General features: G+C 34.1%; 1 protein-coding gene across 4 annotated transcripts in view; it reads left to right on the top strand.

Annotated features, from left to right (window-relative positions):
* Window positions 1-25,474, top strand: part of LRBA (LPS responsive beige-like anchor protein) — a 764,390-nt gene that overhangs the window by 566,916 nt on the left and 172,000 nt on the right. For all 4 annotated transcript variants that reach the window (XM_036089189.2, XM_078069304.1, XM_036089190.2 and 1 more), the window contains 2 exons: window positions 2,768-2,883; window positions 7,506-7,618. In XM_036089189.2, coding sequence (XP_035945082.2) covers window positions 2,768-2,883; window positions 7,506-7,618 — 229 coding nt within the window. The remainder of the gene's footprint in view (window positions 1-2,767; window positions 2,884-7,505; window positions 7,619-25,474) is intronic.

The raw sequence follows: 25,474 nt of genomic DNA, 5'->3' as shown, positions 1-25,474 counted from the left end.
TGCAGTAAGAAAGGAAGAGAAGGAGGGAGAAATTAAAGGCATCCAGATTAGAAAGGGGGAAAAAAAGTCTTCATTCCTAGATGACAGAAGAAGTGTAAGATTTGTATATTGAAAGCTATCAAATATGCCTAATAGAAATTAAAGATAGACGTCAAATAAATGGAGGCATTCCATACTCATGGATCAGAAGGTTCAGTATGATTAAGATGTCAGTTCTCCCCAGATCTATAAAGTCAATGCAATCCCTATCAAAATCTAGCAGACTTCCCTGGAGATATTGAGAAGCTGAAATGCAGTGGATCTGGAATTGCCGAAACAATGTTGAAAAAGAATAAAGTTAGAGGACTCCAACTACCTGATTTCAAAGCTAACTATAAAGCCTCAGTAATTAAGATGGTCTGATATTTATAAAAGGATGGGCATATAAATCAATGGAACAAAATTGAGAATACAGAAATAAAATCCATTTTTTTTCAACAAATGTGCTAACACAATTCAATGAGGAAAAGATAATCCTTGAACAAATAGTGCTGAGACATTTGGATAGTCACATGCAAGAAAATGAACTTCAGCACTTACCACACAGTATTTATAAAAAATTAGCTCAAAATGTGTCATAGGCCTATATTTAAAAGCTAAAACTAAAAAATTTTTCAAACTGTGGGAGAAAAAGCTTCATGACCCTGGAGTAGGCAGAGTTCTGAGATGTGACACCAAAAGCGTAATCCATAAAAGAAAAAAATTGAGAAATTAGATTTAATAAAAATTTAAAACTTTCATGCTTTAAAGGACACCACTAAGTATATGAAAAGAGAAGTCCTAGACTGAGAAAAATATTTGTACATAATATATCTGATAAAGGTCTTGTATTCAGAATGTATGCACAATTCTTACAACTCAATAATAAGACAAAAACCTCAATTAATGAAGGAAGAAAGGATTTGAATAGTCATTTTACCAAAGAAGATACACAAATGGTTAATAAGCCATGAAAAGTTACTGAACAATGTATATTAAAACTATAATAAGATACCATTTTACACTCACTGGAATGTTTATAGTAAAAAATACATTATAGGGGCAAGTATTGGCAGAGATGTGGAAAATTGGAACCTCATATATTGCTTGTTAGAATGGAAGACAATTTGGCAGTTTCTCAAGAAGTTAAATGTAAATGCAACCTACAACCCAGCAATTCCACCCTTAGGATTCTGCCCAAAAGAAATGAAAACATATGTTCATACAAAGACATGTTTGTGAATATTCATAGTAATACAAACTGGAATAATAATAATAATCCAAAACCAGAAACAATTTAAATATCTATCAACTGGTGAATGGATTTTTCACCAGTCTGTCTGGAGAGACAGAATCCCAAGCAGACTCCCCACTGAGCGCAGAGCACAACACAAGACCCAGTCTCATGACCCTGAGACCATGACCTGAGCCGAAAGCAAGAGTCAGAGGCTTAACCCACTGAGCCATCCAGGCACTCCTGGTGAATGGGTTTTAAAAATGTGATATATTCTATATTCATACACTGGAATACTATTCAGCAATCAAAAAAATGAATTACTAATAACATGCTGCCACATTGATGAATCTCAAAAACATTATGGTTAGTGAAGAAGCCTGATGCAGAAGCCTTCATGATGTATGATTCCATTTATCTGAAATGTCCAGAAAATGCAAGTTTATAGAGACAGAAGGCAAATTGATAGTTGCCTGGAGCTGAGGATAGGAATGGGGATTAACTGTAAATAGGCACAAGGCAAGTTTTTGTGGTGGTGAATTGTTCTGAAGTACATTGTGGTGCTAATCACACAACTCTAGAAATATATTAATAAATAATTAAATAGTACACTTAGATGGGTAAATTTTATAGTATGTAAATTATACCTTTGAAAATAAAACTTAAAAAATATAGTTACCTTGTCCTTGGTGGTAGGAAGAACTGTGACAGCATACTTCTCTGAGTATTAATCCTGCCACCTATTTTCCACTGTTATTTAGTGTCCTTGGTGGTATTTAGTGTTATTTAGTGTCCTTGTTGGTAGGAAGAACTGTGACAGCATACTTCTCTGAATGTATTAATCCTGCCACCTATTTTCCACTGTTATTTAGTAGTAGTCAGTTACATCTTTTGTTATTTACATTGCATTAAAAAAACAGAAAACTTGGTCATCTATTATTAAGCTGTGTAAAAAAATAATAGTTTCTCTTACCTTTGTCCCACTCCATGAATAGACACGTAAAGAGTTTAGAATCCTTCTTTCCCCTGTTATAAAAGGTATATAAACATAATATTTAAATTTAAAATGTACAAACGTGTTGTCTTTAAGAGAATTATTAAAATTGATAAAGATGTGAATACACACAAAAAAACCCACACACACAAAAAAGATGTGAATAAAATTTTATATGTCTTTCTCAGTTACTATAATTCCTTTTATATCAGTAAATCAGTAAGTTATTAATCATACTATTATTAATCAACATTTATGGAACCTAGATATTATAATGGCATTGTAATGAATATAATCTAATGAATAGATCATGTATCATGGACCTGTGGCTAGTCCAAATCATTTAACCATTAATTGTGCATTGAAACATTTCGTGTATTCATTAGTAAAACATGAGTAGAACTTTTCAGAATATACAGATATCATTTTGTATGTCAAATATACAGAATAGGCACAGATATTCATAATTTATTATCGTGTTGTAATTAAAATGATTCTGCATCAAATTCTGTTTTTTGCAGGCGTATCTCATTAGCTAGTCCACGTCAACTTTTTAAAGCTTCTAATATGACCCAGCGATGGCAGCATAGAGAGATTTCAAATTTTGAGTATTTGATGTTTCTCAACACAATAGCAGGTAATTTTATTTCAAATGGTAAATAATTTTTTTTCAAATGATAAATTATTAATTGTGATATTATTAGATTATTTTGAGTACTAGTATAAATAGCTTACTTTTATTTTCATTATTACTACATGAGTACCTTATCAAGAGTAATTTTGATAGTAGAGTTTACAGTTTTATATACGAACTGCTGGCTACTTGAGAAAATTAAAAATGGGTATACACACTTTCTTCCAAAAATCTAAAATGAAAATGTCTAACTATTTAATATAGTAAGAATGGATTCATTATGGGATAGTAGAAATAAAAACCATATAAAATCTTAACCTGTTAATAACTTAATCAGAAGTGTATTATATGATGAAACAAAAATGTAACATTGAAAAAAGAAAACTGGGTAAAATATTAAGTAAAGGAATACTTATATTATGACCCACATGTGAAAATCTAAAGAGTAAATGGCTCTAGGGGCACCTGGGTGGCTCAGTTGGTTAAGCGACTGCCTTCGGCTCAGGTCATGATCCTGGAGTCCTAGGATCGAGTCCCGCATCGGGCTCTCTGCTCGGTAGGGAGTCTGCTTCTCCCTCTGACCCTCCCCCCTCTCATGTGCTCCTCTCTCTCTTATTCTCTCTCTCTCAAATAAATAAATAAAATCTTTGGAAAAAAAAAGAATAAATGGCTCTATACAAGGTCTGCAATCAAGAAGTATTACTGAACGTCACCCATTGAAGCTGTTCTCTTTGAAAGAGAGTAAAGAACTGAGGGTTGTGGAAAGGGAAGTGGGTGGGGGGTGGGGTAATTTAGTGATGGGCATTAAGGAGGGCACGTGATGTGATGAGCACTGGGTGTTACATGTAACTAATGAATACGAACTAATGAATTGAAAAGTACACCAAAAACTAAGGATGTACCATATGTTGGCTAATTGAATCCAAACAAAAATAAATTTTAAAAAAGAGAGTAAAGAACAGAAATGTGTCATTACTTTTCATTTGTGATAACTAGAATAAAGAAAACAGGGAATGTGTTTGTGTGACATTTGAGATTCAGTTCAACAAACTGGCACAGTTTATATTTGAGGTGCAAAGGAGGTACAGAGAGAATAAGGCATGTTGCTTGCTCTCAGAGAAGTTATTTTAAGTATGAATATAAACATTTACATGATTCTAGAGCAAGGAGTATAGATTCAATAAAAGAAATACAAAGTACTATGGGGATTAAAAGGTCAGAGAGGGAAATTATATTCATCCAGTTGTTGGGAGTAAGGAAAAAATCAGGAAGGATTTCATGTTCATGTAAGGACAGATATTACTTTAGTAGGGGTGGTAGTTGAAAGATTAGGAGTCATGCCATGTAAAACTGAAGGCATAAAGAAACATACAAAGGTGGGAAAATGTAAGATATAGCTAGAGAACAATTAATGGTATAGTTTATACATGTGTGTATGTATGTGCACACATAAAGTATATTTTCATAAAGATATAATGAGAAAGAAAGCTAAAAAGGTAGTGTGGAGACACATTGTGGAAGATTTTCTGTCAGTTTGAGGAGTTAGCAGTCAATTCACAGGGCAACTTCTGAAAGTTTTTCAGCAAATAAGTGATACTAGAATTATATGGGAAGTTAACTTGGAGGCAGAATAAAGGATAAACTGGAGTGGAGAGAAACTAGGCAGAGAGCACAGTTAGGAATTATATATAAAAAAATAACGGGAGCTTGCATTAGAGGGGCGATAGTGGGAATTTATAGATTAAATGACATAAGATTTATAAGGTACAAACCATTTGACATCGGGCTGACTGAATGTAGGGGGTAAATGAGAAAAGAAGTATCAGAAAAGGTTTCCAGGCTTCTGGTCTGAATCACTGGGGAAATGGTGGTGCCATTAACAGAAAGGAAGTCAGAAAAAATGGTCTTGGGAAAGAAGATGATTTTACTGTGCAGATAGACATCCAAGTTAAGATATCAAAAAGAATTTTTAGAAGTATAGGTCAAAGAAGGTATTTGGAATTTGGAGATAGGACATTGGATTTCATCTGCATAGATTAGAAATCACCAAGAATGAGTTGAGATTACCAAGCCAGATAATACAGAAAGCAGTGAGACAAGGTCTGGTGAATGTTCTTGTCAATGACAAGAAGACAAAGGGAAAGTTAGTAAAGGAGAAAAGAGAATGAGTGATCCTAGAGTTTTTAGACTGAGGAGAAGGAAAACTGAGGTATATAGCAAATGTCTTGAGATGCAAGGGGAAAGAGAGAGAGAAAGGTGTTGGTTGCCTGTACTAAATGTTACAGAGAGGTACGGGAGACTTAAGAATGAGTACACGCCATGCCTCTAGCTTGGACATTTGGGAACTTGTTGGCTACTTTCTAGGGGTTCATTTTAAAAGCAAACAAAAAAGGTTGATTGTAAGAACTGAATGGTTGGAGATGAAATGAGAACATTAGATCTGTTATTACAGTTTTCTTGTGTAATAGTGAAAGGGAATGGATTAAGGCAAAGGTGAGAAACCATGAAAGAGGGACAGAGAGGAAAAGTAACAATGCAAGTTATGAGTGAGACAGGCTCAAGAGCTCAGGTGAAAGAATTACAGCTCACGAAGAATAAAGGCACTGTTAGAAAAGAGGGGAAGAGAGAGGCACTATTACGAAAATTGGAAGTTAAGCGTTCACATTGAAAAGTCTAAATTTTATCAGTTAAGGAATGTTTAACTCACAGCCAGTTGAGGGAAAGGAATGAAGAAAGTTTGAATAATTATGTTGAACTAAATAGAGATTATGTAAGTATTAGTGACTGAAAGGATTTTTAAGTAGTAGTGAGAAACAGAAAACTTACATAACAAGCTTAATGGATATATTTAGCATGTGATAAGTCAATTAACACATAGATTAAATGCACAGTAATAATTAGGGAGCAACATTTATGCAATGGTCTACCTCAAATAGCTTCTATTGTGCTTAAAGTGTCTTTTAGATACATACTTCAAATATTCTTTTTAAAGAATAGAACCAGTAATTTGTTTTGGATAGTTTTAAATACACTAGAAGGTGGGTTGAATCTCACATTATTTAAGATTTCTTTTACACTGTTATCTGTGATACATATAGGTTCTCATGATACCATGGCACGTTTTCCAAAAGACAGTCATAGGCATTCAATAACTATATAGAGAGTTTAACTTAATTAATAAAAGTCTATTTACAATGAGCTGGTGCATACTTTTTTTGTACATATAATAAATTTGATCATTTAAACAGAGGGGGCAAAATGAGAATTTTACTAACATGTTTACTAATGTCTCAATCAGAAGGAGAGAGATGGGTGAAGGGAATCAAGATAGAGTGGTTTTGCTGCTAAATTTGGTTACTTTTTTCTGGGAGAATTAAAATTGACAGAAATATGTAGTGACATAATGACCTCTGAATTAAAATTGTCCTAGTTATTCATGTTTTGTTAAGACTGTTTCCAGGTCAGTCAAGGAAGAACTCTGTTACTTTAATAGTCCTCAAGATGGATAGAGTGAAATAAAGTTAAAAACATCAAATCATAAGGAAGACTCAGATACCAAGGATCTGTTTGAAGAACTGTAATATTTAGCTGCATATTGATATGACATCAGTATATATTTGAGGAAGAGAAAACATGATAGAATATACAATATAAAGGAATTCAAACAAGATTAATATACTTGTCCCCCTTATATTTTAGCCATAAGAGTCTGTTCACATTAAATCTAACTAAAGGTAGAGTATAGACTAGTAAATAGTGGAACTGGGATTCAAATGCTAGTGTTTTGACTCTGGAAAGAATGATTTCATCCACTATGCTGCCTCCTTAAAGTGGTGATATCCAGAAAACTGCTGTATATATATATATAAAATATATATATATATATATATTATATATATTTATAGAAGGGCTATCTCATCCTTTGTTTTATTCATATTTTTAATAGACCTAAATGTCTCATTGAATGTCATTAGTTTAAATGAAGTGTAGAAGAGTATGTGGCAGCATTTAGGACTGGGGGAAGCCAACATTGATGAGGCTTTGCATTATATTCAGAGGATCATAGAATTTGAAAGCTGTCACAGAAATTTTAGAGTTATTTAGTACAACTCCCTCATTTTACAGGTGACGAGTGAATGTCCAGAGAGGTTAAGTCATTTATATTTGGTTGATTAGTTGGTTGATTGGTTGTTTAATTAATGGCAGAGAAAGGATTCTTGTTTGGAAAAGCTCTATGAGAATTGAAAAAATTTTTAAGTATTAATAAAAAATATTTTGTTTGGTACAGGCTTTCAAGTAATGAAAAATAGCCAAGCATATTTTATCAGAACATAAACTTGGGGCCAGAGTATCTGGATTTGAATATGATTTGAACATTACTAGTTAGATGGTTTGGGACAAGTTTTTAACCTTTTGTGCTTCAATTTTTCATCCATAAAATGGGGATGATAATTTCATAGTTTTATTATAGGGTCAAAACAAATAATATATGTATAACACTGAGAACAATGTCTGGCACTCAAAAAGTTAAGTTGTTCTTATTATTTTTAGCAAATGATACTCCTGAGTCTGTTTATCATTTCGTTTTATTATTCTAAATGGAATGACTTTTTTTTCTCTCTCAGGACGGAGTTACAATGACTTAAATCAGTATCCAGTGTTTCCCTGGGTCATCACTAATTATGAATCAGAAGAACTGGATCTTACCTTGCCAAGCAACTTCAGAGATTTGTCTAAGGTAATTTTTCAGGAATCATCTGAAATACAGTTATCTTGCACATCACAATGAATTTGATTATCTTTAATTTTCACATTACTTTCTAAAAATCTTTAATATAACTAACTTTAATATATTTATCTTTTAAATGTATTTTCATTTTCTCAAAGTGAAATTTAAACTTGAATTTAGAATTTAAATTGAAGATTTTTGAAAAAAGCATGATAAAGCTGGTAACAGTTAAAAGTATTGACAGTTGTATTCTTTTTTAGGAAGACATTATTCTAAAATATTAACTTCTTTAAAGGGTGTTAGTATCATGGACACTCCTCACCAGCACTTGGATAAAAAAGACAAGTACCTGTACACTACTCCAGGTGTCCTATCTGATCTCTTTGCCGCCTCTTACCCTGGTCTAATCCTCACTCACTACCACAAAATGAATCTTCTTTAAATCTAATTTCGAATGATATAAATCCAGTGATTAAACCTTTTTTGACTTAGAATTATTCTTTCCCAATTCAGAGTTTTGCTTTCTCTGCCTTTAATGTTCATGTCCTACTTGGTGAGTGGCTGACTCTAGTCCTGTAGGTCACCTCCTTATGGAGACCATTACTATTTTTCTTCCCTGATATTCTGCTCTGTTTCTTTCATAGCACCTGAAATATCCTATTTTTTTTTAAATTTTATTATGTTAATCACCATACATTACACATCATTAGTTTTTGATGTCGTGTTCCATGATTCATTGTTTGCGTATAACACCCAGTGCTCCATTCAATACGTGCCCTCTTTAATACCCATCACCAGGCTAACCCATCCCCCCACCCCCTCCCCTCTAGAACCCTCAGTTTGTTTCTCAGAGTCCCTCAGAGTCCTGCATTTTATATATCCTTCTACCTACTTGTTTTGATTCTTTTTGTCTCCCCCACTGAACTCCATATGAGAGAGTTCTTGTTCACCATTATTTCTCTCATGCCTAGCACAGGGCCTGCCATTCACTAAATGTGTTAAATGATATAATATACATGACATTTTCCCCAAGTTATAAAATATTAACTGTATTCAATTGTTTAAATGTAAAACATATAAATAAGCAAAAATTACTCCTTATTTACCACATATCAATAAGGAATGATTACATTTTATATTTGTATACTCATATACATACATCACACTGTTTGTTAACTTTCTGTTTTATTTTTTTTTTAAAGATTTTATTTATTTGACAGAGAGAGCACAAGCAGAGGGAGAGAGAGAGAGAGAAGCAGGCTCCCTGCTGAGCAAGGAGTCCGATATGAGACTCGATCCCAGGACCCTGGGATCATGACCTGGCCCGAAGGCAGCCGCTTAACCAACTGAGCCACCCAGGCGTCCCTGTTTGTTAACTTTCTAAGTATTTTCCCATATCTTAGGTTCTTCAAGAACTTTCCTTTTCTGTCCTAGATTATCAATAAATAGAATATTCCTGAATCATCATTTTATAATATAGAATAAGGTTATATTTCTTTTTAGCTTTTTATCATAGAGAATTTCAAGCATATACAAAAGTAGACAAATTAGCACAATAAATTTACATCAACTAGTAGCCCTGCTCAGTAATTATCAACTCATGGTTACTCTTACTTTATTTTTATATTCATGTCTTTCTGCTTTCTCATATTACTTTGAAGCAAATCCTAGACATCATATCATTCTATTCATAAATATTTCAATATGTACTTCTTTTTAAGGTCCCTTTTTAGGGCACCTGGGTGGCTCAGTCAGTTAAGCGTTTGCCTTCGGCTCAGGTTATGATCCCAGGGTCCTGGGATTGAGTCCCGCATCAGGTTCCCTACTGTGCGGGGAGCCTGCTTCTCCCTCTGCCTCTGCCTCTCTCTCTCTCTGTCTCATGAATAAATAAATAAAATCTTTAAAAAAGAATAAAGTCCCTTTTAAAGCATAACCGTAATACCATTAGCAAACCTAAAATATTAGCAATAATTTCTTAATATCATCAAAAGCCTAGTATCACATTTCCAATTGAATTACAACTTCCATAATTTTTTTTAGTGTGTTTATTCATATCAGGATCCAAATAAGCACCACACAGTTCAATCAGTTGATACTGATTAAGTCTTAAGTCTCTTCTGTAGGTTTCTCTTTCATCTTTTCTTTCTTTCCAATTTATCAGTTGAAGAAACATGGTTTGTCTTGTATCTTTTCTCACAGTCTGGATTTTGCTTATTGCGTCCCTGTGGAATAGTCTAACAGGTTTCTCCATCTTCTATATTTCTTATAAATTGGTAGTTGGTTCCAGAGGTTGATAGAATTCAGATTGGATATTTGTGGCAAGACTGTTTCATAGGAAGTTTTTGCATTTTTCTCTCAGAGGGCATGTAATATCTTCTTTACTTATCTTTTTGTGATGTTAGTTGCCATTGATATTTAATACTTGGAATCAGTGGTTGTATAATCATAGCAAAATCATGATATTTACATTCTCTCACTTTAATTTCATTTATTTTTGAGAGTCCTTCTATAATGAGATACTTCCCTTCATCTACTACTAGGTGATTCAATGGTACATTGCTTTGGAAAGGCAGAATAAAAGTTTGATTTTTTTTCTCTCTTTTTACATTGTTTTTCAAAACAGTGACTCATTCCTAACATCTTCCAATGGGACCTAACTTTTTAAAAAACATCTTTATGAGCTCACAGACTTACATGTATTTGATGTTTCAGTCCATTGCAGTTATTATTTTCATTGATGTTCATTCATTTGTTCCTGCTTTTGACCACAGGGAGCTTCTTTAAGTTGCTCCTGAGTTATTTTGATACAATCTTAGTACAGTCTTTGATAACTTCCATGCTCTCTGGTCTGACAGAATGCTCCGGTCTTAACCCTTATGTTTTCTGGCCCAGTTCTAGAATCATCTGTTTCTTCTGCTTCTCTGGGATCACCTTGAGAACACGTCCCTAACATGGCCAGGTTAAGCTGCAGAGAGATGTGACTAGCACATGGAGGTGGCTAGATTGTATCAGCAGCAGCCATCTTAAGCCAACCCTCAGCTGACCACAAACACATGACTGAGTATTACCAAGAGCAGCTAAATCTGGCCCAGATCTGCTAATGAATAGCAGAATTTCACAGGTGATCCATTGACTAGGAGGAATAATAAATGGATAAATGGTGGTTTTGTGAGGTTTTTGGTTTTGTTTTGTTTTGCCTTTTTAGAAAAAGGAAAGCCTTACTTACATTTAGGTATATTTGTTCTAAGACCCTGTACTATTTCACTGGAATCTGTAAAACTCTCTAATCGAATGATTGAGGATTGTGTATTAGTTTGATATGTATAGTGAGTCATGCCATAGGTCAATAATAAAAACTTACCAGCTCCTCAATTCTCAGGCTATTATATCCTACTCTCTTTCCATTATTTGAATTTTATGTACATAAAAGTAAAAATCTTATTTTCACTCATTTAATTTGTTAAAATGTAAAATTTGCTTCACAAAATAAATTACATTTAAATAAATAACCTTTCTAGAGTTCTAGAAGAATTACCTTTTAAAAAATTTTTTAAACTGAGTCCTTCAGTTTGGACTTCTATTTAAGCACTGAAGATTTTTGTTGTTGTTGTTTTTTAGAGGGTTTTTTGGTGGGCTCTTCAAGATCCAGTGGTAGTAAGATGGATTGTGGACAGGGTGCGTGTTTCTGTCCTGATAGGACAGTTTCTACTGGTGATAAGTGGGAGGCTATTTGGATATTCCTGCTGAGGCTGTGCCGCCGTCTTCTGCCATCAGTGTACCTGAACAAGAGCGCCAGTAGCCCTGTTGCCTCCTCCTACCACTGTTCTTTGCCAACTGCCTCTATTCTCTGCCTCTTGTCTTGGTTCTCTATCCCACTAAAATCTTACATGACCAGAGGAAAGCACCCAAAGCAGGTTTTTGGTTTTTTTTTTTAGTGTAGGCTACATGGTTTCTTTCATTGTGAGAATTCATTAAAATAATACCAGCAAAATGCCATAATGCATTATTTGCCAGCTAAATAGAATCCTTTATTAAAATTGAATTTTATTTATATGTTACAGCTATTTCTAAGGAACTTGCCAAATTCTTTTGTTGGGTGGGTAAAATACTGTTTTAACTAATGCCTTTGTAATTTATATTCTGTATATGATAAATAAGGCTGTTTTTATGCCCCACTAGATGACCAATAGTAATTTTGCTCTTTTTATTTTGTTAAGATTTATAAAACTGGTAGAGGTCCTTAAAACTAAAGGAGTTGCTTTCATTAGTCTTCCCATATACGTCCATATCCACTATATAAAGGCATAAAAAATAATTTTGATGATTTAGTGCCTTTGATTGTAGTAATGGTACCCTTTTTTATATTTTGTGAGATTTTGTGAGAGATTTGTACTTTGGGCTCAGGAAAGAATATTTATAAAGAATGCTTTCAACAAGAACTGAAGGACACACAGTTGAATAATGAATAGTAGTGTAATTAGCAGGGCTGGGAAGAAGTGGGAAGCTCTAACACTCAGCCACATATCTTATAACTTATAAAGCAGCGGCAGTTCAAATGCCATAAAAGTCATTCAAGTTCAAGAAGATGGAATTCTAGTACTAATTGTTTTCATTAAATATTGATGGAAATAAGTGAGTTTGGAATTAACTACATTATTTTAAGTGAAATAAGCATGTTAAATTTTTGAAAATTGTGCTTTGCATGTATAAAGTCATAGTAATTATTTACTGTATAAAAGTATCTCATTCCTTTTGGCATTAAAATCTTCCATAATGTTTACAGTGTGATTCAGTTTTCAGATATCTGTTTATACGCATATTTCAGGGATACATCTCATACATAAGATGAGTTGTATCTGTATGAACAATGATTATAAGAGAATTATATTAAAATTTTTCCCATAGTATACATTTAGCAAACATTACTATTTGTTGTGAAACTTGTGAAATTGTAGAAAACATTCTGTGCAAAGCTTAATTTAAAATGTAAACAGATCTTATCCCCATTCTTTAATAGATTATATACCCTGACTGACTTTAAAATGTATTGAATTATTTATGCATATTTATGTCCATTTAATTTTCTCAATGCTGTTTTTCAGAGGAGTTTTAGCAGCTTTGATACAAAGCTACAATTTTACTTGGTAATTTCTTCCATGTTGCACAGGGAATTTTCTTTCTGAAACTGAATTAATATAATCAACACCCTTTCTTCTATATTATTTTTCTGATCATTCTTTATGAAAAGGGTTCAATGGAAGATGTAAAAAATGTCTTCTTGAAGGTATAAACTTTTATTTTATGCACAATATCTCCTTATAATAATTTCAAATTAATATTGTCAGTCTGTTGAAAAGATCGAATATAGTCTGTATAGAAGATCAAAGAGTCCGAAAATCTGATGAAAATTAATTTTTTATATGTATTGAGAAAGCCCTCATTTAACATAATTGTTTAATTTATTCTTTCAAAGCTGAAAAAAGTAGGAATGAATTTTGAAGTTGATTTTTTTCCTTCAGTTTCCCAGTTGTTTCATCACTGGTCTACAATTCTGACTGATGAGAAGACAGATCTAACCGTGCATGGACTTGGGAGTGACATTAATCTATGTTTTATAATTATACATTTTTATATTTTGACACCCTCCTTGGGAGAGATAGGAATGAACATTTTCTGTTTGTCTTTTCTTTATAAGAAATTATAATTAGGACAGGAACATATTTATAAAATGTCATATCATAAAAACAAATTATGATGGCAGAACGTTTCAGTATCAGGGCTTTCTTTGTAGATTAGAAAGATTTTCTTTGCCACTGTGATTTCTTTTATTTCCCTTAGTAGGAAATTGTGTAAACCAGTTTTCTAAGAGAGGAAAATCCAGATAATCTGAGGCCATTATTTCTCTTTTAATTGATTCACATAATTATTTAATATGTATATGTACCATAACCTGAATACCTGTTCTAAAAAATGAGTTTGTTCTTACATTGAAATGCAGTTGATAACCATTAGCTACCAAATGAAAAGTTCACTATAGATTTCAGAAGCTGGGAACATGTCACTTTATTATTGTTAACTAATATTTATTGAGGACTTATTTTTGTCAGGCTCTTATCTAAGTATATTACATGTGTTAACTTTTTTAACCCTCACAAAGCCCTTATAAGGTAGGTCACATTATTTCCTGTCTTTTACAGAGACAGAAACTGAGGCACTATGAAGTTAAGCAGGTTGTACAAGGTCACACAGGTAGTGGCTGGCACCAGAATTTAAACACTAAGCCAGTGTTTTTCAAACTGCAGTTTACAACTAACATTTTAAAAAATGAATAGAACAATTTAAAAAGTAGTGAATATGGAACAACAAAACAAACAAAAACCAAATAAACAAAAAACAGAATCAAACCTATAAATGTAGAGAACAAACTGAAGGCTGCCAGAAGGGAAGGAGGTGGGGGTTGGGCAGAATGGGTGTAGGAGAGCGGGAGATCCAGCCTTCCAGGTATGGAATGAATAAGTCATGGGGATATAAAAGGCACAGCATAAGGAACACGGTCAATGATACTGTAAATAGCGACGTATTAGAACAGATGGTACGTACCTACACTTGTAGCAAACTAGCATAATGTATAAACTTTGTCAAATCACTAAGTTGTATACCTGAAACTAATGTAATATTGTATGTCAACTACACTCTAAATAAATAAATAGATATTATAGAGAAAAAAATGAATGACATAGCATAACATAAAAAAAGAAATATCAGTGTACATTATGTATGAATCTTTGGCTTACGCTGTGTGTGTGTGTACATACATGTGTGCACTGGGTTATGGTTTAAAGTGACATATTTCTTACTAAAAGTTTGGGCCCAGAATGTCTGAGAAGTATTGCAGGGTGCTGCACTGCCTTTACTTTTGGCATCAATTTCTGAGTCTGTTTTAATGTTATTTTGTCAAGTTGCCTTTCACCTCTCGTGCTGAAACATGGTAAAATGTAATCAGCATTCCTTTGCTTTAAAAAGGAAAGCTTTTCCAAATTGCTCCTCTTACTGTGTTTGTTCCAGGTTATTCTCTAAGCTTTTTTTTAGTAAGCCTGTTTTATGAAAAAGCTGAATGTTTGGCTAAAACTGTTGAATCCCTGATGTTACAACTTGAGTATTCATTTATTTTTTCGTTTGTTTATTGAATAATAATTGTGTGCCAGAGACTCTTAGTTTCTGGAAATTCGAAAGAACAAGGTAGTTACTATCCTACTAAAAAATAAAATGAAGGTTGGGGTAAAAAAGCAGAAATGGCTAAGGTATAAGCAAGTGTTCTATTTTTTAAAAATTGGAGCTTACATTCTTAAAATGAAGGAAAATCCTAAAAGAGAGTTTGAGGTAGAGGGAAAAGAAAAATCATCCATTCTTCAGCTTTATAGTGCAAGAGCAACGTAAGCTGTTCTTTTGGTTCAGAAGTGCAAAAACAAGAAAATTAAACATTAGGGGAAAATGAACCTGCACCAGGATTGCCTGAGTCTTCCTTGCAGTGTAGGAATTAAAGGAGAATTTACTATGATCATATCTTCAAACTGAATTTTAATTTTTGATCCAAGCCCTAATAAATCATAATTTTTTTTCCAACCTATGTTATAATGCTGTACCATTCACAACTCTGTTAAACTAGCAGCTTCCGATGCCCTAGTCTGGATCAAAATGTTTCGAAAGAGTAAATTCTCAGATAACTTAAGAGAACTGAATTTACAAAACTCTTGAATTTACTTATTTGCTGATGAGTTGCCATTATTTGTCCTTAGTATTTATTGTTTCTTCTTCTCTCTCTTTCTTCAAAGGAAAAGTAGGTGATTTTCTTTGTGTTCCTCATTTATCTTTTACATTTGGTTGTGTATTTTTATATGTAAGATGTTTCTCCCTAACCCACACATTTAATATACAGCTTCATCTTGACCTGGAATTGACTACCGACATTTAACTGTTGTTGATCAGACAGCACTTCTTTATCTCTTTAAGTTTTAAGTGCTGTTTCTGACGAATGCCAGTCCTTTTAGTCCTGTTCTGTAACAGATATACCAGGAATCAGTATACCATCTAGATGTCCCAGAGGGAAAAGAACACTGTTTTGGGAGGGGGAGGGGAATATTGTTGAAATACCATAGGTGTTATAACCTTTTCTTTTTTTTTTTTTTTTTAATTTATTAGGCTTCAGTCAGACTAAAGGAATTCAGTTTTTTTTTTTAAAAAAAAAACCTTAGGATTTTACAACAGTAAATAATGGATCTTAAAGCATTTCAGTAAAAGGTAAATACAGAGAAAGAAATTAATAATTACTCCATGCTTGGATTTTTTTTTTTGGCTGATAAAATATATTTAAAGTATTTTAATCTTGGCATCAAATATGGATGCTATTGTATGCCACATTGATGTTGGAGAGTTTGATATGAATTATATCCCTTGCCTTGGGGAATTTACAATCTAATCAGCAGAAGAATGATGTGGGGAAAGTTTAGAATATATTTGTTAGATTGTGAGGGAAGCCCTAGTAGGTGCCTTCCTTTGTAAACAAACATTTTACATACGCTATCTCCTTTTATCCCCTCAACAATACTATAAGGAATGTGTTATTATCTTTATTTCACAGATAAGGAAACTAAGATACAGTGAGGTTAAGGAACTCTCCAAGTTCACACATTTTCCAAGTGTTAAGGCTGGGATCTCAGATCTGTCCCTGTCAGTGAACTGGTAGACTTTAGGGATAAGTGGAAAGAGTATTTTAGATTGAATACTTGCATGGATGTCCACTTCTTTCCAAAATCCAGCCACTCTTTCCTTTATCTTGGCAAAAGGGAAGAGGTATATACTTTTTGGAGAAATTATACCAGAGAAGTTTCTTATTTGAGAACACCAAGAACAGCAGAGGAGGGGTTGATGGGAAGGAATGGAAAACAGGGGGATGAACTGAAAGCTTTAAGTACCAAATAGTGAAAACCCCCAGACCCCTTTTGCCGTCATGCTATCAGAGCTTTGGCAGCTAGGCTTATACCAGCCCCACCCTTTAAGACAGAAGATTGTATTACTCTTTGGATATATTGACTGGCTCAAGAGAAAAGACCTAAAAAATGTTAACATTTGGGGATCCTACTTGGAGCCCATCTGATTTCCCTTCAGTGAAATTTGTCAGCTCACAGTGCTACTTAGGCTAAATGTACTTCAGTCAGCCCTTTTGTGCCTCATTCCAAAACTGAAGGTACCACCAAGTGTTAGCAAACATTTAAAGACAGTCTCCAATGTGAAAGACTAAAACAAATAGAAAAATAAAAAGAAACCAGAAGAAACAAAGACAATTTAGGAAACAGAAGAAGCCTTAAAAACAAAATCAGAGTAAAGGTCCTCACAGAGGTAATAGAAAACTATCACATTATGCTGAGCGAAATAAGTCAAACAGAGAAAGACATGTATCATACGACCTCACTGATATGAGGAATTCTTAATCTCAGGAAACAAACTGAGGGTTGCTGGAGTGGGGGGTGGGGTGGGAGGGATGGGGTGACTGGGTGATGGACACTGGGGAGGGTATGTGCTCTGGTAAGCGCTGTGAATTGTGCAAGACTGTTGAATCTCAGATCTATACCTCTGAAACAAATAATGCAATATATGTTAAGAAAGAAAAAAAAGAAGAAGAATGTAGCAGGAGGGGAAGAATGAAGGGGGGGAAATCGGAGGGGGAGAAGAACCATGAGAGACGATGGACTCTAAAAAACAAACTGAGGGTTCTAGAGGGGAGGGGGGTGGGAGGATGGGTTAGCCTGGTGATGGGTATTGAGGAGGGCACGTTCTGCATGGAGCACTGGGTGTTATGCACAAACAATGAATCATGGAACACTATATCTAAAACTAATGATGTAATGTATGGGGATTAACATAACAATAAAAAAATTTAAAAAAAAAGAAAACTATCACATTAATAGAAAAAGGAAAATGATGCTATAGAAAGTAGAATATTAGTGCAGATGGTTTTTAAAAGACACATCAAAATGATAGGGGAAAGTAGCCTAGGAAGATAAAATTAGAGGACTAGAGTAGGAAATCTTTGGACTTAGATAACACATTAACTGAGTCTGCTTTCATTTATTAGTAAGGGACCCTTCTCAATTACTTAATTGGTGATGGGGGGGTCTTATAGCAACTGCTATTTATATATTTTTAAATGTAGTATTCTGTAATTATATGATACTGAAGAAAAATTTTCATGGATACACTGACCTTCTTAAACTTTAAATTATTATTTGTTCAGTGTGATGTATTTAGTTTAAAATATGGTTGTGCAACTCTTTCCTCAAAATGTTAAATAAGTTCAGCAAAGTGTGAACATACATACATATGTATATATATATATAGAGAGAGAGAGGTTGTGGTGCATTTACAAGATTTGCTGAAGTTTTGATTTTAAATCAGGGATACAATCTGTTTTGTGTGACTGTTGTTAAAATTTACCTTTGCTAAGTATTAGCACTCCGTATAGCAGATTTGGCTTTCTACTAGAAGCTACCTTCTAGTAGAAGTTTTTAAATGACTCTAACAGAGGTTAACCTTACACTTAATTTAAGCAGCCTTCAATGACATTATTTTTTAACATTAGTCAGAATATGATAAACTGAAGTAACTGAAATGGATTGTGGTTAATATTACTGTCAGGGTGATGAATAATCCTGACATACACCAGCAACACACTGCCAGTCAGTAATCCTCAAAGTGAAGTATTTATTCTCTAATCATCTGAAGTTACTGTGGTGTGGAGTGACCATTCATTATTATTTATAAATGAATTGTTTTATTTATACAGCATTGCCTGTTTATCCCTTAATACTTCCTGTTTTCTTAGTTTAGTGCTGGGTGTACTAACTTGAGGTAGATTCAGCATAGAGAACATATACCTACCATGAATTTACATAAAGATTGTTTTCAGAACACCTAGAATTGGTTGTGTTTTTTAAAGTTTACTAAGTACTGGTTTATAGTAGCAATAAGGTTTATGGTAAGCTATACTTCCAATTTCAGTCTGGGGTGTGTGTGTGTGTGTGTGTGTGTGTTTGCGTTTATAGAGAGAAAATGCAGTAGGAAGACATTTAAAAAACCTGCATATTGGGGCACCTGGGTGGCTCAGTTGGTTAAGCGGCTGCCTTTGGCTCAGGTCATGATCCCAGGGTCCTGGGATTGAGCCCCACATTGGGGGGGGTCCTTGCTCAGCAGGGAGCCTGCTTCTCCCCTGCCTGCCGTTCCTCCTGCTTGTGCTTGCTCTCTGTCTCTCTCTCTCTCTGTCTCTCTCTCTCTCTCTCGCTCACTTGTTGTCAAATAAATAAAATCTTAAAAAAAAAAAAAAAAAACCCTGCCTATTTGTAGCTTTCTTTTTTTAAAAAAAAAGATTTTATTTATTTGACAGAGAGAGACACGTGAGAGAGGGAACACAAGCAGGGGGAGTGGGAGAGGGAGAAGCAGGCTCTCTGCAGAGCAGGGAGCCCGATGCGGGGCTCGATCCCAGGACCCTGGGACCATGACTCGAGCTGAAGGCGGACACTTAACGACTGAGCCACCCAGGCGCCTCAGTAGCTTTCTTTATATACTTGTGTGTGTCAACTTCTCAACTTCTCATTCTTATACTTCCCTCTGATATTCAAAACTTATTTTTATGTGAATATATAGTATGTTTGGGGGGGTAGTTATTACTTTTTTTTAGTTGAGGTATAATTGATATACAACATTCTGTTAGTTTCAGGTGTACAAAATAGTTACTTGATATTTGTATATATTGCAAAATGATCACCACAATAGGTCTAGTTATACATCTGTAGTGTACATTTTATAGTGGGTAAGGTAGTATCTTTTCTTTTAGTCACATGTCCACATTGCTGTCCAATTCTTTATTCCCAAAGTCCACTTACTTGAATTAAACATAAGTTTATGTTGAATAAATGTGCTTATTCAAATAATTATTAATTTGCTGGTTAACTGTTATAGACATTATTCTGAGGACTGGGTCAGGAACAAAAGTGAATGAAATAGTCTTTACTTTTTAAAGAGTCGTATAACTGAATGTGTGTTTATATAGGAACCATTTATAGGAGAATAATCTAATCAGAAACATTTTATTTCTGTGTGACTTAATTTTAAACTGTCCCACTTTTAGAAAAGGATTTTTGTTTTTAATATGAGTTCATGATTTATGATGTGAACCAAGTTTTTGTAAGTGGAGAAAGGATAAATTCTAAAAACAAAAAACATTGGCTCAATATAAAAAGTAGAATAGACAATTAGTTACATTTTTTAATGTTAGGAAGAAAAGAAAATCAGTAGTTTCACTTAGAAAGATATCCTGTAGGGGCACCTGGCTGGCTTAGTCAGAAGAGCGTGCAACTCTTGATCTCAGGGTTGTGAGTTTGGGCTTCATGTTGTGTGTAGAGATTACTTAAAAATCTTAACAAAAAAAAAAAAAGAAAGAAGTATATCCTGTAAAACTAAAAATATTAACTTTACTTTAAAAAGTAAATTGATTAAGTTAACAAATTAGGGAAGTTATAGGTCTAGTATGACATATCTCAGCAAATTATTTGAAAATCTGAGTGATACCTTTCTGATAAATAGACAATGATTAAAAACATTAGTAGCGTTCAGAACTGTTCAAATAATTTACAACCCTATTCTTTAATGCCCTTGATAAACTTGAGGTATCACTTTCTTTATTACATCTTTGTAGGATTCTGTCTTGGGCCCTGATTTGTTCAACAATTTCACTAATATTACAAATTGATCATACAACTTGCTTTGCAGTAATGAAAAAATATTTTAAATGATTTTGCATAATGAAATACATGAAATATTTGAGTGAAATATAAAAAAAATATGAAGTTTTACACTTAGTCTTATAAATTTGTAGTACAAAAAAACAGGAGGAAAGGATAAAGAAAAGTCAGAGTTAAAAATATACATAATGAAGAATTTTCATTTTCACATAACAGGGTAACATAAGGATTTTTCTTCTGTTTTAAAAATACACTCCTAGGGAAAACTGGGAAACAAAAATAAAGTTAACTTTAATGAAATTCAACTTAACTAAAATTAGTTAAAATTTTTAAATAAAATTTAAATCACTGTTAAGATCGAAAAAAAAAAAAATATATCAGTGGCAGTAGTCTTGTTAATAGGAGGGAAGATCAAAATGTGGCATTTGTTCCTGACCTGTAGCCTCTGGTCACTTAAAGGGGACTGTTTATTGCAAGAGGCCTGTCAATTCACCATATACATGTATAATATACGAGAGACTATCTTACTGGAAAAGTTGAAGGCTTAGATGACTGTCTGCTTATTATTAACGAACAGTGATTTGGCTTTTCTAAAAACAAATTGGGTCAAACATAATTATTATTACACTCTTATATTGTGGTTTCTAATGTGACCTATTTTTCATCTATAATATAGGTACAAGGTAAGGGTTGAGGTTCATTTTTTACAAATGAAAGTCCAATTCTTTCAATACCATTTATTGAAAAGATTATGTTTTCTCATGAAGTATCTTGGCACCTTTGTTGGAAATAAATTGCTATATATGTGTGGGTCCATTTCTAAACTATTCTGCTCAATCAATCGGTATGTCTGTTCTTATATCAATACCATACTGTCTTGGTTACTGTAGCTTTATAGTTAGTCTTAAAGTCAGATCTTGTGAATCCTCCAACTATATCCTTTTTTTTTTCAAAATTATTTTAGCTATTCTGGTTTCTCTATTTTTCATATAAATTTTAGAATCAGCTTATCAGTCCTGCTGAGATTTTGATTGAGATTACATTTCATCAGTAGACCATTTTTGCTAAAAATTATATGTTAATAATACTGAATCTTTCAATCCACGAATGTGTTTTATCTCCATTTATTTGGGTTTCCTCTAGTCTCTAATATTTTGCAGCTTTTGGCATATAATTCTTGTACATATTCTGTTAATTTACCCTTAAAAATTTCATTTTTTTAAGAGTTATAAAATTTTCTATTTCAATTATTATTTCTTATATACAGAAATACAACTGAATTTTGTACATTGATCTTGTATTTTGCAACCTTGCTAGACTCAATTTTGCAACCTTACTAGACTTTTTGGGACTTTCTACATAAATGAATATATCATCCCTGAATGAATACTTACTGGATTATACAATGTTGACTAGAAATGTTGAGAATGCCTTGCCTCTGGTCTTAGGGGAAAAGCATTCAGTCTTTCACCATTTTGTATATTAGCCACTAGGTTTTTCATAGCTGCCCTTTATCAGGTTGAGGAAGTTCCCTTCTGTTTCTAGTTTGTTGAAAGTTTTTATTATCGTTGGATATTGAATTTTGTCAGATTTTTTTTCTGAAGATAATCATATGGTTTTTCTTTTTTAGTCTGTTAAAATTTATACTGGTTGATTTTGGATTCATTTCTGAGATAAACCATACTCGATTGTGATGTATTACCCTTTTGGATTTTATTTCTTAATATTTGCTTAAGAATTTTTGCACCTGTGTTCATGAAGGATATTTGTCTGTAGTGTCCTTGTCTAGTTTTGGCATCATGGTAATGCTGGCAGAACAAAATCAGTTTTGAAGTTATTCCTTCTTATTCTGTTTCCCGGAAAAGATGTCATCCTTAAAGTTTTAGTGGAATTCATTAGTGAAACCATTTGGGCCAGGAGTTTTATTTCTGGGAAGGTTTTTTAAAACTTCAAATTAAATTGATAGAGGGCTGTTCACATTACCTTTCTGTTCTTGAATGAGCTTTGGTAGTCTGACTTTTTCAAAGAATTTGCTTATTTCATCTTTTATTCTAGATTTTGATAGTTTGTTTTCTTTCTTTTTTCTTTCTCTTTCCTCCACCCCCCCCCTCCCCAAGATCAGTCTGGCTATGGATTTTATTTATTTTTCTATTACTTTTTCTGTGTTCAGTTTCAGTGATCTTTGCTTTTTCTACTATTCTTCTTTCTTCTTGATTTGGATTTAATTCCTCTTCTTTTTTAGTATTTTAAGGTGGAAGCTTTAACCTATCGATTTGAGATCTCTTTTGGTTTCTAATATAAAAATTTAATGCTACACGTTTTTCTCAAAGCACTGATTTTACAAGGTCCAACAAATTTTTATGTATTGTGTTTTCATTTTTATTTCATTCAAAATATTTTCTAATTTTCCTTGTGACTTTTGCTTTGACCCATGGATTATTTAGAAGAGTGTTGTTTAATTTCCATAGGTTTGGAGATTTCTCAGACATCTTTCTCTTGTTGATTTCTAGTTTAATTCCATTATGATTGGAGAATATACTTTGTATGATTTTCAGTTTTTAAAATTAGTTGAAATTTGGTTTATGGCTCAGAAGATGGTCTGTGTTAGTTAATGCTCCATGTGTACTTGAAAAGTATGCTTCTATTGTTAGGTTAAGTGTTCTATACATGTCATTTACAACCAGTTAGGTGATATTGGTTGATAGTGTTGTTCATATCTTAGATATCTTTACTGATTTTCTACTTGTTCTATTGATTACTGAGAGAGGGGTGTTGATGTCTCCAACTACGATTTAGATTTGTCTGTATATTTTTTCATTTCTATCAGTTTTTGTTTTGTGTATTTGAATCATTTGTTTTGGGGTGCATGTTATGAGTTGAATTGTGTCTCCCAAAACAATATATTGAAGTCCTCACAAGGACTGGGGTACCTTAGATGTGACCTTATTTGTAAAGAGGGTCTTTGCAGATATAATCAAAGTAAGAGGTCATTAGGGTGGGCCCAAATCCAATGTGACTGGTGCCCTTACAAGAAAATGAAAGCACCATGTTAAGACAGACGTCAAAGGGGGTGCCTGGGTGGCTCAGTTGGTTAAGCGACCGCCTTCGGCTCAGGTCATGATCCTGGAGTCCCAGGATCGAGTCCCGCATCAGGCTCCCTGCTCAGCGGGGAGTCTGCTTCTCCCTCTGACCTTCCCCCCTCTCATGCTCTATCTCATTCTCTCTCTCAAATAAATAAATAAAATCTTTAAAAAAAAAAAAAAGACAGACATCAAAGGAGTGAATACCATATGGTGATGGAGACAGAGATTGGAGTTATGTTGCCACAAGCCAGGGAACACCTTGGGCTCCAGAAAACTGGAAGAGGCAAGGAAGCATCTTCCCCCTAGAGGCTTCAAAGAGAACATGGCTCTGCCAACAACTTGATTTTACACTTTTAAATTCCAGAACTATGAGACAATACATTTCTGTTGTTTTAAGCAACTTGGTTTGTGGTACTTTGTTACAGGAGCCCTAAGAAACAATTACGAATTGTTATGTTTTCTTGATAAATGGATCCCTTTATCATTATGTAATGTTTCTCTTTATACCTGGTAATAGTCCGTGTTGTGAAGGCTACTTTTTCTGATATTAATATAGCCATGACAGCACTATTTTATTATTTGCAGTATCTTTTTCTATTAATCTACCTTAAAGTTTACTTATTTTTTTCCTTAGCTGTGTGCAGTCTGCATGTAATGTCATCAAAAGAATTCTTCTCCTCTGACTTTTTTTCTTTTGTTTCTAGCATTTATATTTGATTCTTTTTTTATGGTTTCCTGCTCTGCTGAAATTTCCCACCTGTTCATGTAAGTTTCCCACCTTTTCCCCTAGATCTTTTAGTATGTGAATCATAGTTACTTTAAATAACCTTTCTGATAGTTCTAACATCTGCATTATCTCTGCGGCTGGTTCTTTTGATTGCTTTGTCTCTTCACAATTGGTCATTTTTTTTTTCTTAGTATTTTAAGCATCTCATAATTTTTGGTTTAATATCAGTAGAGACTGAGATGTGAATACTATTTTTATGCCCAGAAATGTGGATGCCTTTTCTTATGTCAGGCATTTTGTGTGGGGAGTTCAGTCAATCCAGGCAGTAGGTGAGCTCAGTTGGATTTCTTATCATCATTGTTACTTTAAGCACAGCACAAACTTCACAAATTCCTCCATTTCTTCCATTTGAATTTGTCCTTAGTATGGTCCTAGGGTGCTAGAGATTTTGTCTCATTGTTCCTGCTCCACTCTCTGGCGGATCCTCTAGGCCTGTGCCACTGAGGACTTCTCTCTGCTCTCTTGCCTTTCCCTGGGAGTAGATTGCTGTTGCTCGATACTTAGTGCCAGGTTTATGGTGGGGGTAGGGCAACTCCTCCATTCTCCTGATCCAACATCACTCTTGAGCAGACCCTGTGGGGTCTTCTCAGTGGGCCTTCTCAGTGTTCTTGTCTATACCCTGCATGACATCCAGACTCTGCCTGTGTCTGTGGCAGGTCACAGGCATGAGGGGTTTTCTCATCCCTCTTCCAGTAGTAGCAGACCTCTCCTTTGTATCAGTGCAGAATCCTGGCTCAAAAAGAGTTTTTTTCCCATTCTCCTAAGTGAAAACGCTTTTGCTTTAACTCTACCCCAGAAGCAGTAGATTTTTGCCTGGTCCTCTGGTAATACAGAGTTTCCTATCTCTTTTCCAGGCCCTGGGATGAGAGCATTTGGTATTCTTCCCCCATCAGCCTAAGGGTTTTGATTGATTTTAAGAGAGAGATTAGGGGAAGTGGGTGGTATTTTGTGCCTGTCCTCCTTAATAGCAAGTCACATGCTATCTCTCCAAACTTTCTGATTGTCCAAGCCACCTTCTTCGTTCTTTGTGGCTCCTAATTATTGAGGGTGTGCTAAGACCTGTCAGTGTCCCAAACGTAAGGGTCTCAGTCAGCAGTTGGTGCAGGCTGATTGGAAGTCAGAGGCTCTGGCAGCAGCTTTTAAAGTTTGCAAGTAGACTTCCTTCAGGGAAAGACTGGGAGCTGGACATTGAGCTCTGGGG

The sequence above is a fragment of the Halichoerus grypus genome, chromosome 3, assembly GCF_964656455.1.
Source record: "Halichoerus grypus chromosome 3, mHalGry1.hap1.1, whole genome shotgun sequence".
Classification (NCBI taxonomy): Eukaryota; Metazoa; Chordata; class Mammalia; order Carnivora; family Phocidae; genus Halichoerus; species Halichoerus grypus.
The sequence above is the reverse complement of the archived record's forward strand: the minus strand, read 5'-3'. Positions and strand labels throughout refer to the sequence as shown.